The sequence below is a fragment of the Vulpes lagopus genome, chromosome 1, assembly GCF_018345385.1.
Source record: "Vulpes lagopus strain Blue_001 chromosome 1, ASM1834538v1, whole genome shotgun sequence".
In the NCBI taxonomy this organism is placed as follows: Eukaryota; Metazoa; Chordata; class Mammalia; order Carnivora; family Canidae; genus Vulpes; species Vulpes lagopus.
The window spans coordinates 1,080,025-1,098,891 of NC_054824.1; the positions used below are offsets into that span (position 1 = coordinate 1,080,025).

Consider the following 18,867-nt stretch of genomic DNA (forward strand, 5'->3'; position numbering starts at 1 on the left):
TAATGGGAGAACCGGGGGGATGAGAAGAATTAAAAAAAAAAAAAAAAAAAAAGGCAGGCATCACGTCACGTAAGGACATGGTGTACTTATCTTGGAAAGACTTGGGCGCACAGGACGCACCCCAGGATCTTGCGGAGCAGAGGGATTTACTTACGCTGTTTGGCCCTGGGACAGCGTTAACCTGGGGCCCTCCCTGGGGGCAGATGCCACCCCTGGATCCGCCGCCCTGGGCACCCGATGACCCGTGTGGCATCCCTCTGGCTCCGGGTGATCCCAGCCACCGCTGCGCTCAACGGCGTCGTCCCACCCCAAACGCGAGTGCCATTCGCTTCCCCCGAAGCCCGTGGAGTCCCCAAGTTGCCCCCGCGTCTCCGGTGACAAGCCTCACCCAGGAGCCGGTGGGTGGGCGCCAAGGAAGTCTCCTGTCCCTGGGATCGCATGGGGCCGTGTTCTCGGGGCTTCCAGGGTCCCCGTGGAATCCAGCCCGCCCGTTCCTTCCTTCCACTACCTTGCTCCCGTTTAACAGGGTCAGGGCCAACCACTCCGCCTCGGGGGGGCCCCAACGTCATAGAGGCCCTGGGGTGCCCATGTACAAAGAGGAATCGGAGAGAACCAGAGGTCTGGGCTTCGAGCGGTCGTGATTATTGCCTGCATGTAAGCGCCTCATTTCAAGTCCTCCCTTCCTGCCCCTCAGGCCACACGGGAGGTTGGGGACACCGCTGCCTTGCTCCTCAGCGTCCACGGAGCACAATACCCAGCATCCCGCAGGCACGCCATGAACGTCTGCGGAATGAATGAATGACAAATGGATGATCTAACAGCAGAATGGGTTTCTGGAACAAAGGTGTCGCAGGCAAATCAGGGGAAAACCCTGTGCAGGGGCCAGACGTCCATCCCTTTACACATCACTCAACGCCCTTCACGTCTTCATAGCAAATCATTAACGTTTAAGAAACCAAGTCCAAAGTTCTCCTTCTGTGCACTCACAGGGCGGCTGGGCGGGTTTGGGTGCCCTTTCCCTCTGCTAAAAATACTTTGGTTGGCATCACGCTCCGGGTTATCCTCCTTCACAGCTGAAATTACTGGCAGGACCTCTTAGACGGTTTTCCCTTCCTGCGCAAGGTGAGTAGGGCTCTGTGGGTGTGAGGAGCCGGGCGTCCCCGGGGGACGTGAGGCCACTCAACACCCGGCGGCCACGGCCGCGGCCCGAGGTGCACCGGCCTGCACGTCCTCGGACCTCCTGGGCTGGGACCCGCAGAGGCAGCTGCTCGGACACGTGGGAGCAGGAGGCGTGTGGTCGCCCCACTCACACCTCTGCTTCCCCTCCCCTCCTGTGTCGCTCCCTCCGTGGCCACCAACACGGAGCTCCAGGCGGAGCTGAGACACTAGTCGGGTGCTGGCTGGGGCGTGACCCAGGAGCTCCAGGGGCTGGGGACACCTCCTGCCACCGAGGGCCGGACCACCTGGTGTCGCCCACTGGCCATTCAGTCCTGACCTGGAGCCGGGCCCCACGGCCCTCAAGGCCTCCACTGCCCCCAGAGCACAAGGCTGTGGCCGGGGGCTCTGACTGGCCCCGCTCCTGGTCGGGGGGCTCCTTAGGGGGGAGGCAGTGAGCTTGGCTCAATACAACAGGTTGCACATCAGCCCCAGTCCCACCAGGCATTGGTGCTGCCCACGCAGGCCATGCCCAGGAGCCCCAGCCATGCCACAGCCCATCCTGACGGGTGATGGACTGTGGTACCGGGGAGGCCGAGGGGGATGAGCACTGGGGCAGGCACAGCATCCTTGCTCCCCTGCAGCTGGGGGACACCGGCTTCACTGAAGGGTGAGCAAAGCGACGCCAGGACCACATGCTTTACCCAGAAGGAATAGACTCGACTGGGCCCAGCCCACCGGCTCCCCTGCCCCATGCCTTCCGCTGTGCCAAGCTGTCTCGGCCAGTTGGGGGACCGGGTGGAGGGACTCGCTCCCTGGGAACTGGCTAAGGAAAAGCGGCGCCGAAACGGGGTTCTCAAATCACCAGCCAGTAAAATGCCTCTGTCTGCCCACGGCCCAGCCCTCGGTGTCCTGGGGGGAGCGCCTCGCACGCTCTCCTGGACGAAGGCCCCACTTGGCCTCACGGCTCAAAACCTCAAACCTACATGTCCTTCCAGCAGCTGCACCTGTAGGAATTTACCCTCCAGATATTTGCACCAGGACTGCCTAGGGGCTCGCGCCGGCTGCCTCCAGCTCAAGGCGTGGTCCCCAAGACCCAGGATCGAGTCCCGCGTCGGGTTCCCTGCATGGAGCCTGCTTCTCCCTCTGCCTGTGTCTCTGCCTCTCTCTCTCTGTGTGTCTCATGAATAAATAGATAAAATCTTAAAAAAAAAATGTATGTATTTGCACCAAAGTGCAAGACATACAGGTACAGAAGCATTCCCGCAGCCCCGCCTGTAACGGCCAGACAGCAGGCACGACGGAGGTGTGTGAACGGATGGACGGACGGACGGCTCGGCGGCGTAGCATCCCAGCATCTAACCCACGGGACACAACCTCCTATCATGTAACTGACTCTTTTTTTCTATGACATTTAAATTTTCTAACCATACGCTCACTTGATTTTTTTTTTTTTTAATGTAAACAAAGATTAACCAGGCTGTGGAATCGCAGGCTTTTTTTTCTTTTCTATGTCTCTACCTTGAAAAAACACTATTTCTTTGTAAAGGTATCAGCTTTCCCTTCCAATTGGCAGGAACAACAGGCCTTTGTTATGTGTCACTGCCACCCGGCCGCTGGGCGCCACCTGACTACTGGGTGCCACCTGGCCACTGAGCTCCACCTGGCCGACCACCGAGCGCCACTGACCGCTGAGTGCATGAGTGGGAGATGCCTCCCTAAGCACCCCAGTTAGGAGCAGGTGGCCTCCAAGGTCCTCCTAGTTAGGCTGAGCTCCAGAGGGGGCTGCTCATTCCGGGAGGTGGCACCTCCTGGCGGGCAGGGCCGTGAGCAACCTGTGGGGCCCCTGGGTCTGCTCTTCTCCTGCTGCCTTCTTCAAGGCGCCGGCCGTTTGTGAATGGATGTCAGGGTGAAGCACTCCGCTGCGCCCTGGCCTTTCTGGGAAACCGTCGTCGACACCTGCCTGCTTCTGGAAGGACCACAGCGCTCTGGGTCCCGAGCTGAGTAAAGCGCTCTCCAGACATGCACCTAACCTCCACGGGCCACCGGGCCTTGCGGCGTGTGAAGGCCGACGCCCAACGTGGAGGCTGCCTTCCTCTCCACGTGCTCCACCAAGAGCACCTGCTTCCTTTCATCTCAGGACAAAAACGAAACAAACTCTCAAAAGACAGTGGATGTGACAAAACAAACCTAATTGTAACAAGGGGTAACGCCAACTATTTTCAAGTTACTGCATTTTCTTTTCTTTTTTCTTTGAAGATTTTATTTATCTATCCATGAGAGACCCAGGGAGAGGGAGAGGCAGAGAACCAGGCAGAGGGAGAAGCAGGCTCCATGCAGAGAGCCCGATGTGGGACTCGATCCCGGGACCCTGGGGTCATGCCCTGGGCAGAAGGCAGGCGCTAAACCATGAGCCCCCCAGGCGACCTATAAGATTTTATTTTAAGCCATGTTTACCCCCAACATGGGGCTCGAACTCGCAACCTGAGATCAAGAGCCGCCCTGCAGCAACTGGGTCAGCCGGGCGCCCCTCGGGTCCCTACGCTTTCTGGAGAGCAGGTGAGCTTCAAAAGCGTAGTGTGGGGAATGGCCCAGAGATTTAGAACAAATGAAAACCAGACGGTCACAATCCGGCCCATTTGTTTAGAATAGTGCGCCAGGCACGCGTCGGCTCACGGACTCAGTGCCCGGGGCAGTTCCGAGAGGGGTCTTCACGTTTCCGTGACCCGCAGAGCTTCCTGACGCAGTGCGACAGCGGGACAGCGCGTGAGGTCACTTAACAGAAGGGAAAGAAAAGACGGGGCGGGAGACGGGGCAGCAGGGCGGCGCGGGGGCCCGGGCAGGGAAGGCCACAGCGCTGCGCCTACCTGAGCGGCCGGCCGGTCCCACGTCGCCTGGGAAGTGCTTCCACGGCTTCCCGCCGTACTGGTGGGCCAGCGCCTCGGGGGTCGTCATCCTCGTGCCGTGGCTCGCCCTGGCGTCGGGAGACAGGACAGTGCTCGTGAGCGCCCCTGCCCCCAGCCCGCTGATGCCTCCCCTGCCAGGGCCCCGCGCGACCCAGCTCCTCCTGGGGTCCCCGCCCCGCGGCGCAGCCCCCTCCCAAGACGCGGCACTGAGCTCTGCGGGGAAGAGCGGTCCACGGGCACCCACGTGAGCCCACGACACCGGCCCGGGGCCGCGGCAGTGACACAACCGGGACACGAGGACCGAGAGGACAAACGGGAAATCCGGGCGGGCTCCTTCCGAAGGGGACAGCGCTGCAGGGCCGCTGTGAGGCCGGAGGGACGGGGGACGGTGCGGTCGCATGGGACCAGCTCGGGGCAGGACACGGGCACCAGAGGTGCGGACAAGCCACAGGGTGGAGGCAGAGGGTCGGCCCCGGGGCAGGGACGGTGACAGGGAGGACGGACAGACTCGCTTCAGGCCTCCAACTCCCACCAAAGACGGCGAAGTGCACCTGAAGGACCTAAGGTCGTGGTCGAGGTGACGGTCACGGCTGCGCTGTGTGTGGCACACGGCCACGTCCACACAGACACCCGCCCACGCATCCCGACCCTCTAGCTCCAGCTGCCCAAGGAAGCTGCGTGCAAAGAGCAACCAAATGGGCGGCGGCCCCGCTCTCGCTCTCCGCCCCTTAGGACGAGGAGGGAGAAAGGGCAGGTGTGCAGCGACCGCCAACCCTCCCCAACACCCGTTCTCTCCTCCTTCCTCCATACAAGAAACCCAATTTTATTCCAGGCCACCATGTGCTTCTCTGACCCAACATACCCCCAGGTTCTCCGGGCAGCTATCAGGCTTCCACGCACCTCCCGCAAATATTTCGGGTGAGCCAACCTGAAACAACTAGACCCTGAGATCGCCACTTAAACTGTTCCAACACTTCATACAAAGAAACACAGACACACCATCTGTCATGTGATTAAAAAAAATGCTCTTATTTGACCCGAACCTTAACAAGCAAACACTACACAAAGTGTCCTGGAGGAGAAGTTCTGACTTGACAGGTAAAGGTTATTACCTGAGCACGGTGCCATTATCTGCAAGTTTAATGAAGTTCCCTTCTTCCAGGTCCAGTGCCAAGCCCTTGCAGCTAAAACAGAAAAGTCTGATTACCAATCAATGCACAGACGCAGCTAACCCTAGAGGAAATAAGCTACATTTTCAAAAACTCAAACAGTGCTGCAAAGGGACTCCCCACCCATGTGACCCGGACGGCAGTCAAACAGGTAAGAAAATCCAGGAATCCTAAAATTAAGCAGCATCCACAGAGCAGGTAAGGAAGGAAAACTGTCATGTGAGGAAATGGAAGACAGCATGTTGAGTCTGCAAAATCGTCATGCTTTTAAAAAAGAGGAATCTGAAAAAAAAAAAAATAAAAAAAAAATAAAAAAAAAATAAAAAAAAAATAAAAAAGAGGAATCTGGGGCACCCGGGTGGCTCAGCAGCTGGGCCCCTGCCTTCGGCCCAGGGCGTGACCCCGGGGTCCCGGGATCGAGTCCCACGTCAGGCTCCCCGCATGGAGCCTGCTTCTCCCTCTGCCTATGTCTCTGCCTCTCTCTGGGTCTCTCATGAATAAATAAATAAAATCTTTTTTTTTTTTTTTTAAAAAAAGAGGAATCCAAAACTGAAAAAACAAAAAAGGGAACATCACGCTACGTCCATAGGTATGTTAAAATGTGCAAATGCCGTTCATTAAATAAAAGGCACACATGCACACGTTTAGGTTCCACCAGAAACGTTCTTAGGCACTTCTCTCCTATAGTCTTCAGAAATTGGCTTCATTTAGGTCGAGTCATAAAAACTTGCCCTCTGGGCAGGGCATGTCATTGAAACCATTAAGACAAAGTCAAAAACGAAGTTTTGGGTTCCTCGCTGTAAAAGGCCTGTGGGATTTGGGGAGAAAAGTGGGTACAGACCCGTTATCGTGAATAATAAAAGGAAGTATAAGGGCCACCGGATATCGAGAGAATCAAACAAAAGACGAGGGGCTACGTCAGAAGCGTCAGGGACTGGGGTCCACAGCAAACTGCCCAGGGTCGGTGGTTTCACACGGCAAGTGTTTGTTTCTTCTTTTTACAAAAGGGCCAACCAGACGCGGCAGAGGTAGAGATGAACATCATTGCTCTCAAATTACTTCTGCATGTTTTTGTGTGTTTTAGAATTATTATCGTGAACTGAGCAACTTCACAGGGTAGGATTTTCATTTTGTTGTTTAGATGAGGAAGAGGGACACAATAAGCCTTGGGAAGTGGACAAGCCTCTCAGGAAAGGAGTGAGCTGTGAGTTAGACGTAGGGACGTCTACCCAAATTACAGAAAACCCAACGTCCCAGCTCAGACACACGTCCAAAACACGACGGCGCTTCCTCTTCCACAGTTCTGTATTTGAAAGGCGATAAAGCAAACTTTTTTTTTTTAAAAAAATATACATTTTAGAGATAATTCTTAATAACCTCTGAAACTTGTGACAAACTTCAGCCACATTTTGGATAAAAATATCCAAATTAGTCAGTAAGCTTTTAGCTTATTTACATATTTAAACAAGTCTAAATTTAAAGCAGAAAAGGCTTTAGTTCATGAAACATAAAACTTTTTTTTGATTGCCCATTGCATTTTTTTTTTTAATTTAAATTCTATTTGCTGGGGCCCCTGGGGGGCTCAGCGGTTGAGCGCCTGCTTTCGGCCCAGGGCGTGATCGAGTCCCACGTCAGGCTCCCTGCATAGAACCTGCTTCTCCCTCTGCCTGTGTCTCTCATGAATAGAAAAATAAAACCTTTAAAAAGCAAATAAGTAAAATAAATAAATTCTATTTGCCAACATATAACAACCAGTACTCATCACATTGTATGCCTTCCTCAGCGCCGGTCACCCAGTCACCAAAACCATCCGCCACGGCCCCTTCTGTGACCCTTTGTTTCGAAGAGTCAAGAGTCTCTCATGGTTTGTCTCCCTCTCTAATTTTCCCCACTCAGTGCAAAATATAAGAATATGTATTTCTTATATTCCCCGTATGAGTGAGACCAGGTTTGTCCTTCTCCGATTGACTTACCTCACTCAGCATTATCCCCCCTACCCCCCGTTCCACCCATGTCGAAGCCCATGGTGGGTACTTGTCACTTGTCCTTCCTGAGGGCTGAGTCATGTCCCTTTGTATCTATAGGACCACAGCTTCTGTACCCATCATCTGTCCCCGGGCACCCAGGCTCCCCCCACAGTGTGGCTACTGTGGACATTGCTGCTATAAACATCGGGGTGCAGGTGTCCCGGCGTCTCACTGCATCTGCATCTTTGGGGTAAATCCCCAGCAGGGCACTTGCTGGGTCATAGGGCAGCTCTATTTTTAACTTCCCGAGAACCCTCCACATCATGAAACATGAAACTTTCAATATAGAAGGCATTTTGTCCTTTGACTCAGTTTCACATTTCACTTTTATATCTCTATAGAAGATGAGGCATTAAAATTTTATCAGCAGCGTTTTAGAACCAGAGAGAATAGGAAGACTTTAAAAAAAAAAAGAACTTACCAGAAATCCCAATCCTCGGGAGTCACAGTTAGCAACTCCTTGTCATATCCTTTCTCTTTGACCAGGAACTGAGCAAAGCTGTTGTAAATGAGCTACAAATAAGAGGGAAGAAATAAAGATTAAATATAAAATACACTATTCATTCCTAATTTCATAGACCTGAAAACCTACTGGAGTCACTCATGGGGCAGACGGAGGAGAAATATCTATATAACTGTGAAGTTCTGCAGGTTGACCCCCCTTTACAAGCAACTTACCTGCCCCCGAGAGCCCCAGGCAGCTGCGGCCTCGATGCCGCAGAATCACACCATCCGCGTCCAGTTAAACAACCAAGAATGATTATCATTCTTACTCTTGAATTCTTAGGATCGGAGATCATTAAGACTTGACGAGGCTTTGTAAACGTATCTAACCCCCCCCATGCTAAACCCACCCAGCACCCTATCACGACGGCTCTCCTGCGCCCACCCTCGGTGCATGGTGCTTCCCCGTTACAGACTATTTCCCTCCTGGATAAAGGACACAAACCTGTTCCCTGGTTGTTTCGGTTTTGTCACTGACGGGGGTGGGGATGGTGGGGATGCTGGGGGGGGGGGGTCTGTAAAGAGCTGCCCTCAAATTTTTAGAGAACTGCATACACCAAGCAAAACCAGGCAAAAGGTCCATCCCGGCCGCACCCCGTACCCCTCCGACGAGGGTCCCCAGGCCGCCTCACCTGCCCTTGAATCTGGGGCAGGACGGAGGGCTGGGCCCAGGCTGGGCTCGGGCTGGGCGGCGTCCAAGAGGATTCGTGAGCAACTCACCCTGGTCTAAGCGAGCCTGTGACAGGCTTTGGGGCGTGAGATGGCACAAGGGTGAAGACGGTGGAGACGCCGTGAAGGGAGTGGCTCATGATGTCCCCCCTGACCCCTCCAGAGGGAGGGAGCCACCAGTCCAGAGCCCTGGGGGCCCGCACAGGCCCCGACTGGGGGGTGCGCCTCAGGCCCCGGTGCAGAGGGACCCAAAGCCCCGTGGCCAGCAGGGCCGTTCTGTCTGGGAGCTAATAAAACCCGCGGCCGTGTGGGCCCCGGCGACGCAGCTCACCCGACCCAGGTCACTCGTTAATGGCTCACGCCGCGACACGATGCACCCACACGGCCCCAGCCCGGCCACCCGGGCCTCCAGGACAGTGGGGGTCCCGTGAGGCCGTCCAGACCCTGAAGCCCAGGGCTGACGGGGCATCAGCGGCTTCACAGGGTCTGTGGCTTTTCGTTCGTTTGACCACCTTTGGGTCCCTGAAGTGCTGGCTGGGACCCTGGCCTCACCGTGATGGGCAGCAGCACCGGTCCCGTCTGCGCCTGGGGCCTGGAGCTCTCACCTCCCACCTGAGGCCTAGGAGTGGCCTGGAGGTGCCCAGAGGAGCCCCCGTCCGGCAGGCACTGCTCTAAGCCCCCTAAGCCCTACGGCTCTACTGCCCAGGTCATTGCCCAGGTCATTCTCGCAGCCTGTTGCCGCAAATCCAGTTCCTTGTGTCATTTCATAAATGGGGAAACAGAATTGTGAAGCAGTGAGTTGCCCAAGGTCACAGAGCCTAAGGGAGGCCCCAGGGCGGTGCCTGCGGGTGCGGGTGCGGGTGCGGGTGCGGGTCCGCCCTGGCCGCGGGGTCCTGGGCAGCTGGTTTTCGGCCGAGATGCTTAGATATTTGACTAAAATCCTGCGAATTCTTTTACAATCAGTTTCCTAATGAAACCAGAAGGATGGGGGGTGGGGAGGCCCATTCACCTGCGGGTGCGGGATCAGACCGATGTCCCCTCCGTGCTCCGAGGCCCTCGGGTGGGGCGCTCACCTGGTCCCCGCGGCGGGCGGCGCTGGGGTCCCGGCCCCCCCGACCCCGCAGGGCTCGACCCCGACAGGTGGTCGCGGGGACACGGGGAAGGCGCAGCAGGGGCGCGGCCGGGCCCGGGGACGGGGGGGGGGGGGGCTGCGAGCTGATGCGCGCACCCCGCCGCCCGCTGCCCTGCGGCCCGGCCCCCGCCCCCCCCGGGGCTCCCCTCCCCCTCCCCCGGGGCTCCCCCCCCCCCCCCCGGGGCCGACCGCGCAGGCCGGGGATGCTCACTTCCGCGCGGCCGCGGGGGAGGCGGGCTCCGCGCAGAGGCGGGGCGGCGGCAGGCCCCGCGGACCCAGCTGCCCCGCGCCACTCACCGGGGCGCTCTCGGGCAGGTTGTAGCGACACAGAGTGTGGTCCAGGTCGAAGCCCACCGCGTCGCAGGCGGCCAGCGAGAAGTGCTGAGCCATGGCTGCGCGGCGAGCCCGGCGGGCGCGGGCGGGAGCGGGCGGGCGCGAGCGGGCGGGCGCGGGCGGGGCGCCGCGGAGGGAAGGGGCGGGGCCTGGGCGGGGCGGGGCCTGGGCGGGGCGGAGCTCGACGGGAAGGGGCGTGGCCAGGGAGCAGGGCGCCCGCGGAGGGAAGGGGCGGAGCTCGGCGGAAGGGGCGGGGCCTTGGCGGGGCGGGGCCAGGGACGAGGCGCCCGCGGAGGGAAGGGGCGGAGCTCGGCTGTAGGGGCGGGGCATGGGCGGGGCCAGGGACGAGGCGCCCGCGGAGGGAAGGGGCGGAGTTCGGCGGAAGGGGCGTGGCCAAGGAGCGGGGCGGAGCCAGGGACGAGGCGCCCGCGGAGGGAAGGGGCGGGGCCTGGCCGGGGCGGAGCTCGGCGGAAGGGGCGTGGCCAGGGAGCGGGGCGGGGCCATAGACGGGGCGGGGCCAGGGAGCGGGGCGCCCGCGGAGGGAAGGGGCGGAGCTCGAAGGGAAGGGGCGGGGCCAGGGAGCAGGGCGCCCGCGGAGGAGGGGGCGGAGCCTTGGGGGAGCGGGGCCAGGAGCGGGGCGTGGCCAGAGGCGGGGGCGGGGCCGCGGCCACCCGGGCACGTTCTCCCCGCCCCCACCCCCGGGGCTCCCCGCCCCGGCCCCCCCCACCCCCCTGCCCCGCAGGCAGCCGAGCCCCGCGCCCCTCTGCCGCGCCCACCCGCCGACCCTGCCCCCAAGCCACCCGGGCCCCTGGTCTCCGGGTGCCATTTAGGCCCATAGGATGAAAGTCACGGTGGATGCTTAAACCACTTGATTTTGAGAACCCGTGTGAAAGGCCAGGACTTTGAGATCCTTAAAATTATTCAAGAGAAAACACAGTATCATCAAAAAAACCCAGAAAATGCAAGTCTATTATCTTTGTACTACTGGGTTAAATCTGAAGGAACACTGTCCAGTGGGGGAAAATGTCAATAGTTAGGACATAATGAAAATATAATTCATTGAGAATGACTTTTAACCCTTAGAAATGCTGATCCTTGTGAGACCAATAGGCCAATCAAGGGATTGATTTAGTGCAATAAATGGTTCAATTTGGTAGGACACTTGTTATATCTAGTGGACCCATTTGAATAAAATGTATAGTTGTTCCATTCTAACTCTTAAACGCCCCAAACAGATCTCTCTGGAGCAGGAAGAGGAAACAATCCACAAGAAGACTGAGCTGTTCACTGATAAGAGTCCAACAACCGTGCTCCTAACGTCTGTGAATCAAAAGAGAAAAACCTCTCCCTCTGCCTGTGTCTCTGCCTCTGTCTGTCTGGGTCTTTCACAAATAAATAAATAAAATCTTAAAAAAACAAAAACAAAAGAGAAGAACCTGGATTGATTCACAGCTTGTCCCTATTCCCCTCTTACGACTGTCTTGTCCATGGAGCATGGACCTTAGTGTTCTTCTTCCACCCCCAGACTATTCCTGCCAAGGTCAAACCACCAGGTAGAGGCCACAGGTTTCCCTGAAGGGCATCTGGTTTGACCGGCGAATAGGCTCTTTAGGGACTCACCTTAGTAACCTGTAACCTTAGTAACAGGTGCACCCGTCGCCGGAGGGGAAAGTACAGAAGGTTTGGTTTTCATGATGTGGGTGTCCCTGGGACTGCACTTGGCCCTTCCCCCGGGACAGGCTCATTGACAGACATTTCTCCTTGGGGCGTGACCGCTGTCACATTTCTTGCGTTCCTCACGTCCAGTCCCAGAGCTCTGCGCTAGGGAGTCTAGACGTGCACATTCTGGGCCAGAATTGAGCCAACCGCGCGCTCCAGGCATCCTGAGAGCTCTTAGCCCTCCTGGAGCTGTATCCGCTTTTCCTGGCCTATACCTCAAACCTCATTCTGAGTCCTTTTAAGAGCATGTGCCACGGTCCCCTTTCCCTCCCCAACTCCCTTCCTGACCCTGCACTTAAATACAAATGTTTTGTATTTTGTTTCATAGGCCTTATTTTCAACTAAAAATAGGGCTTTTTTTGTTTCATAGGCTTATTTTCAACTAAAAATATTTCCCTTTTTTCCTGTACATTAAGCAAAAGTTGAATTTTTCATACTGTACTGATAAAGTTTTGTACGCGTGCTGATAAAGTACCACAGCTGTTCTATTATCAACCAAGAGTTCAGTGTTCCTCAGCCACTTGACTTCTGTTCTTGGAGTGATACATTAAATATGTCAGTGTCGCAGGCCGAGTCGCAGGGCTCCCCTCCCCCCCACCATTCATACCCTAAAGCCCTAAGCCCCAGTATGACTATATTTAGAGATAGGGACTTTGAGGTCGGTTAAATGAGGTCAGCAGAGTAGAGCCCTCATTTGACACGAGGGTGTCCGTACAAAAAGAGGAAATGACACCGGATATGCACATGCAATTTAAAAAAGAAGGGTTTCACCTGAAACCTTCCCAGCTGGCACCTTGATGCTGGACCTCAGCCCCTGTGTCTGTGGTGGTCTCTTAGGGAGATTTGCCCCTGACTGATGTCATCGGGTCAAATGTGGCAGATTGTGTTTGTATTTGAGAGATCCCTAAATGGCGGGGGGAGGTCTGTTTGTTTATTTTTTCGTTAGTTTAAAATGTGTTTTTCTGGGGCACCCGGGTGGCTCAGTCGGTTAAGCATCTGCCTTCGGCTCAGGTCATGATCCCGGGGTCCTGGGGTCGAGCCCCGCGTCGGGGTCCGTACTCAGTGAGGAGTCTGCTTCTCGCTTTACCCCTTCCCCCAGCTGGTGCTCACTCGCTCTCTCTGATAAATAAAATCTTAAAAATAAAAGCTTCCAACTCACAGTTTCAGCTCAGATCATCATCTCAGGGGTCATGAGATCAAGGCCTCATCGGGCTTGGCCCTGAGCATGGGGTCTGCTTAAGATTCTCTCCCCACTCCCCAGAAAACATTTTTAAAAAAAAGTGTTTTTCTAAATACCCCAAAGTAAACATTGTAATGTTAACTTTTTATATGATCTGCTCTCCACATCTTTCCATTAATTTGCTTAAGGGAAAACAATGAAGTTTATTTAGTAACTTGAAAAAGATAAAATACATAGATGCCTAAACATTAAACTCGGTAGCCCTTAAATATTAGTCATTTAGCTAAATAGAACCAAAAGCAGATTTGTAATACTGGGCGGTGGCCGTAAGATGGCGGTAGATCTGCATGAGGAAGATTTTTCATTTGATTTCTTTAGGAATTTTAAATCCCTTAAGTTTCTTAATTTAAAAAAAGTGATTTTTCTACTCTCCCTTTCTGTTCTTGCCACAGGAAGAGACACCTACTTAGAAATTTTACTGTGGTTTTTTTTCCTGTGTATATATTTATTTTTGTGTGTGAGTGTTTATTTTTTATTTTTATTTTTTTTAAGATTTTATTTATTTATTCATGACAGACAGAGACAGAGAGAGGCAGAGACCCAGGCAGAGGGAGAAGCAGGCTCCTTGTGGGAAACCTGATGCGGGACTCGATCCCAAAGGCAGAGGCTCAACCGCTGAGCCACCCAGGCGTCCTGAGTGTGTTTATTTTTGATGGTGAAGGGAGAGAATGTGGTGGGATGAAGTCCTTTGATAGGAAACTTCTCATGAAGGTATTTCAATAAATATCTAAATGTTTAAAGTATGAAATGAGCTGCTCCTGCAGAGAGAGCTCAAATACCAAATGGCAGATTTATGATTCAGGAAGACCTTTAAGGATGTAGCAGTGGATTGAAATTTAATTGATTAGGACAAATGTTGAGTTTCAGGGTCAGGTTCAAATAATCTACTTTAGCAGCATATGATGGGAAATCTTGATTTCCCAGCAGTTAAGTTGGAAAAAAAATATGGATAAACTCGGGGTGAACGCAGCTAGTTCAGTTTACACCGAGTTTCTCGCGGGCTGTCGGCCTCCTTCTGGGAGGTGGGGGCTGTAGACGGCAGCCAGGCCCACGTATTGCCTGGGGGTCTGGGAACAGGCCTGTGGGCTTGGCCGGTGCGTCCACACCTGCTCGTCCACCGCTGTCGGCATTCGGGGCCCACAGCGTCAGCCACAGCTGGCTTCACTGGCAATCGATGTGCTTCACTTTTGTTGGTTACGGGTCGGCAACGCTACCTGAGACATGTATTTTCTGTCTATTCTGAAACCAACTTACAAAAAAATCTTTTAACTTTTTTAATTAACTTTTTTCCTTGCAGAAAGCCCAGAACTTGAAAAATGGATGCGTCCTGGTGTTTGTTATGGGCTGAGTTGTGCCTCCCTCTAATGTGTTAAAACTCTCCCCCCCACCCCGCCCCGCCGTACCTATAGTGACTGTATTTGGAGATGCCTATAAAGAGGTCATTAAGTTAAAATGAAGCTCTAGGGTGGGCCCTGATCCAATTTGACTGATGTCCTCATAAGAAGAGGAAATTTGGACCCACAAGGAGATACCGGGGGGCACCAAGCACAGAGGAAGACAGTCGGTGCGAGGACATAGCAAGAAGGCAGTGGTCTGCAAGCCAAGGAGAGAGGCCTCGGAAGAAACCAGGCCTGCTGACACCTTAATCTTGGACTTCTAACCTCCAGAACCGTGAGAGATGCAATTCCATTGCTTAAGCCACTCAGTCTGCAGTATTTTGTGACGGAAGCCCTGAAAACTAATGCAGCATCCAAGACTATTTTTTTTTTTAAAGATTTTATTTATTTATTCATAGAGACACACACAGAGAGAGGCAGAGACACAGGCAGAGGGAGAAGCAGGCTCCATGCAGAGAGCCCGTCGTGGGATTCGATCCCGGCTCTCCAGGATCACGCCCTGGGCTGCAGGCGGCGCTAAACCGCTGCGCCACCTGGGCTGCCCCAAGACTATTTTTCTACCTGAAGAGTCTGGAGTCCATGCTGGACTGCAAAACCAAGAGGTTGTCTCTTCTGCTACAGGAAATCTTCCTCTGCCGGCTGGGTCTTAGAGAAAACTTTCACTACTTTCTTAAGTGGTGGGGAAAGTTGGAAACAAAGAAATCTGTTACTCTTAATACTATACTAGTCTGGGCAAAATATCTAAACAAAGGATAATGGGTACATTTAAGTCAGGCCTTCTTATCTAGGGTTTGGTGTTCCTACGGGATTATGGGAAATCTAGGAGGTATTTTTGGAGGCTGGTTAGCATTTTGGTGGTAACAGTATCAAAAAATATAAGTAGAGAAATGGTGGTTACATCCATGGCCCTTCTTTCCTCTTTTTCCACTAATGTTTTGATACCAAATTTTCAGATATTTAAATGTCTTAAAATTTGCAGTCCTCAAGGGCATCCAAATATGCACATATTTCAGGAATTCCATACAAACCATGACGCGGTCATTGTGGAGTTCCTCGTGCCTCTGGTAAGGACCCATAAATTCTTTGTCTCCAGAGCTCTTGAGCAGGATGTTTACTTTTCTGACTTAAATGACTGAATGTATCTCACCTGTGTATTTTCGTTTTTGATCTTTCTCCAATTATGTATTTCTCATGATGTACAGGAGTATCATTAAATGAATCACGAGTACCTCTTCCAAGTTTGTATTTTTTGATTCTTTAATTACTTTGTCTCATTTTTCTTATCTGTAAAATTAGATGTTTGAAAATTTTCTTAAAAGTAATGATATTTATTTAATATTTGAAAAAAAGGGCACAGGAATGAGCGTCGTCGGGGTGGCTTAGTCAGTTAAGCACCTGCTTTCAGCTCAGGTCCTGGTCCCTGAGTCCTGGGATGGAGCCCCCCTGCTCAATGGGGAGCCTGCTTCTCCCTTCCTTCTCTCACTCCCCCTGCTTGTGCTCTGTCAAGTAAATAAATAAAATCTTTAAAAAAAGAAAAAAAAAAGGCATGAAAAATTGCATATCTCCTGCTCATCCACCCTCCTCCACTATTGTTTTTTTTTTTTTTATTCCCTCTAACAAAAATATTCCATGCCAGCCCTTTTGAAAAGCAATGTGGAAAAGAGTATCAGTAGTCTTAGAAATGATTTATTATGTGTTGACATATTTAACCCAATTGTAGGCATCTAAGATTTCTGTCCCAGAAAAATCTCAGGTAACCCCTGGACATTGACTATTAACAGTTTTTCTTTTCTTGGCAAAGTGAAAAGATTAATAAATTATTGCTATACCTGTATCTGTTTTCTAGTAGGTGTAAGTTATTTTATCATTGGGGACTATGTCTTGTTCATCTTTGTATCTCAATTCCTAGCACACAACCTGGTACGTGATGTCCATTGAATGAATGAATGAATTTCCATTTCCTAATTTCTACATCTTCTTCCATTGTGAAATTTTTTTGTTTTGCTTTGTTTTGTTTTTTTTTTTTTCATTGTGAAATTTTGAATGAGGCTGGGGAAGCTTTAACTTGGAGGCAGGAGGCACTGTGTTGGACTCTGGATCCCATGTTCTTAGTAGTCAATAAATCAGAATTTCTATTTCACAGGTTTATAATAAAGATTTTAATCTCTTGGAGCCACAATTGCAGGCAGTGTCTTGACAGCCATTCATTTTTAGTTCTGTCAAATACTAGTATAAGTATCAGGCGCTAATTTTCCATTTGGCCTTTGGTAGACTCTTCACTTTCCACAGCAAGAACTCACGTGCAGGCCACACAATCACAGGGTAAAAATGGCCTAAGCCAACATTTTGGGGACCTAGGAATTAACCCAGCAACACTTAATTTTTAGTAGTACATCATTTAGAAAAATACTTATTTTAATCACGCTGATCTTTTATCATGAGGTTCGCAGAATTCTCTTAGTTTCTATTCATAGATTCTGTCTGTATTGAGATAACACTGCCTGCTAAACTCTCTTCATTATGACTCTTGGCCCTTGGAAAGTGTTCGCTGTGATTGATTCCTGTTCTTAGAGCCGTATTTTTAAAATGTCATTTGGACATGCAAAGGGTTCTTAATGAGAATGTTGGACTAAATGCTCCTGATAGTGAAGTTGTCAATAAATGCATAATTTATTATTAGTCACTTCTGGAAATTAGCCAGCTAGGCAATATAAAAAACATGTCCATTTTCTCCTTTTATTTTTCTTCTTTTTCACCCCCAAACTGAAAGCACTCTCAGGAGAGTGCACACGTGCTGTGGAGTCTCTGGGTCCTCACGTGTCCTTCTCCATCCCCCCTCTCTCTTTGGGGCGTGCAAGCAGGCACACGTGCACGGGCTGCGTCTGCATGTGGGTGGGGGCTGGTCAGTGGGTGCATAAATACCAGACGTTATTGAGCTTCTTCTACGTGCCAGATACCGTGTTAAGGATGTTAAATAATGACCTCAGTTGATCATCAAAACACAGAAGTAGGTAAGAACATACTCATTTCAAGATGAAATTCAAATCCTGATCTATGTGACAGGAAGCCAGGCACTTCTGCTTTTCTTAAAGCTGTATCTCACTTTCCTTTCGGATTTTTTCCTCTAGACTAAAGTTATTGATGCATAGTATGCGCATGTGATGAAACAGCAAAAAAAAAAAAAAAAAAAAAAAAGAAGCAAATAGAATGAAAGTGAAAATTTCCTTTCACCATTACTCAATACATTATTTGTCTTCCAAGAAGTAATGACTGTAAGTTGGACGGTTGTTCTTACAGGTCTGTCCCAACGTACGAGATGTATATACATAATTTCGAAAAATATTTCCAGGGGCTCCTGGGTGACGCAGGTAGGTAGGTGTCTGACTCTTGATTTCAGCTCAGGTCATGATCTCCAAGTCATGAGATCGAGCCCTGTGTCAAGCTCCGTGCTGGGCGTGGATCCTGCCTAAGATCCTCTCTCTCCCTCTCTCTCCTGCCCTGTCCCCTGCACATGTGTGCGTGCATGAGATTACGTATATTTACACACGTATGTTTGCATATTTAAATATTTATATATATTTATCAATCTGTCTCAGCTCTCCCTTCACATTTCCCATGCCTTGATTTTAGCTCTTGGCTCATTGTAATTTTTCATCTCCACTCCTTATTTTTTAATGATTATAATAGACGAGACTTTCAATTCTTTTTAACTTCCCATCTATGACGATCTTCTCACTCACACAGTTACTATCCTCTTCTGTTCCGCTAGCTCATGTCCTTGTTTCCAGCTCCAGTCCTTTGAGCTGCACTGGTATCTACAACCCAATGATTGCCACCTCCTTTGCTTTCATTGCTATTATGTTCTGGTTTTTTTTTGTTCCCAGCTGAATAATCATCGAGTATCATTATAATCACTTAATTGATACATCCTTAATTCCCGTATTGCTTTCTCACCTCTTCAAACTAGTGAAAACTCATGCTCTGGGAGTAGCAGATATTAAAAAACAACATAATCCTTCCCTGTATCTATCTATACCCTTTGCAGTAAGACTCTGCAGCCCTCACATAAGGAATGGAATCGATTTCTCCTTGAATTTGGTCTAGTCTCGTGAGCTGCTTTGATCAGCAGCATGGAGGGGAGGGCATTTTGTCGGTTCTGAGCCTGAGTCCCAAGAGGTGTTAAGGGAATCTACACTCATTTTGGAACCCCTGCTACTGCCGTGTGAATAAAGTCGGTTACCCAAACGGATGATGAATCCTTATCTCAGTCACTCAAGTCCTCCTAGCCTAGAGCCAGTAAACTACCAGACATGTGAGCAAGGCCATCCAGAATCCTTGAGTCCCCAGCGACCTATGTGCTGACCGTCGGCCCTGTGTGAGCCCAGCCATAATCAGCCAAGCCTGGTTCATATCAGCAAGACTACCTAGCTGACTGTGGATTCCTGAACGATAATAAATATTGTTTTAAGTCACTGAGTTTTGGGGTTACTTGTTATGCAGCAGTGGGTAACAGATGCATGAGTTAAATCCAACTCTTTTTCGTTCTCTGTATTTAGGCCTGAGCAACTAATCCCGGCAGAAGAAAATACATACAACCGTTGCACATGTATTTCAAT

At 51.6% G+C, this 18,867-nt stretch overlaps 1 protein-coding gene and 1 long non-coding RNA gene across 4 annotated transcripts in view; one reads left to right on the top strand and one right to left on the bottom strand.

Moving 5' to 3' along the window:
- Positions 1-10,019, bottom strand: part of NT5DC1 (5'-nucleotidase domain containing 1) — a 114,241-nt gene extending 104,222 nt beyond the window's left edge. For both annotated transcript variants that reach the window (XM_041756279.1, XM_041756276.1), the window contains exons 1-4: positions 9,860-10,019; positions 7,679-7,770; positions 5,174-5,245; positions 4,023-4,129 (exon numbers count right to left, since the gene is read on the bottom strand). In XM_041756279.1, coding sequence (XP_041612213.1) covers positions 4,023-4,129; positions 5,174-5,245; positions 7,679-7,770; positions 9,860-9,952 — 364 coding nt within the window. In that variant the 5' untranslated portion in view covers positions 9,953-10,019. The remainder of the gene's footprint in view (positions 1-4,022; positions 4,130-5,173; positions 5,246-7,678; positions 7,771-9,859) is intronic.
- LOC121491428 lies at positions 995-15,976 on the top strand. Of its 2 annotated transcripts, none has more exons than XR_005987977.1 (3): positions 995-1,122; positions 5,224-5,381; positions 14,152-15,976. It is a non-coding gene; the product is annotated as an uncharacterized LOC121491428 (long non-coding RNA). The 2 variants fall into 2 exon arrangements; XR_005987975.1 differs by lacking the exon at positions 14,152-15,976 and adding an exon at positions 11,131-11,306.
- Positions 15,977-18,867: the final 2,891 nt, after the last annotated feature.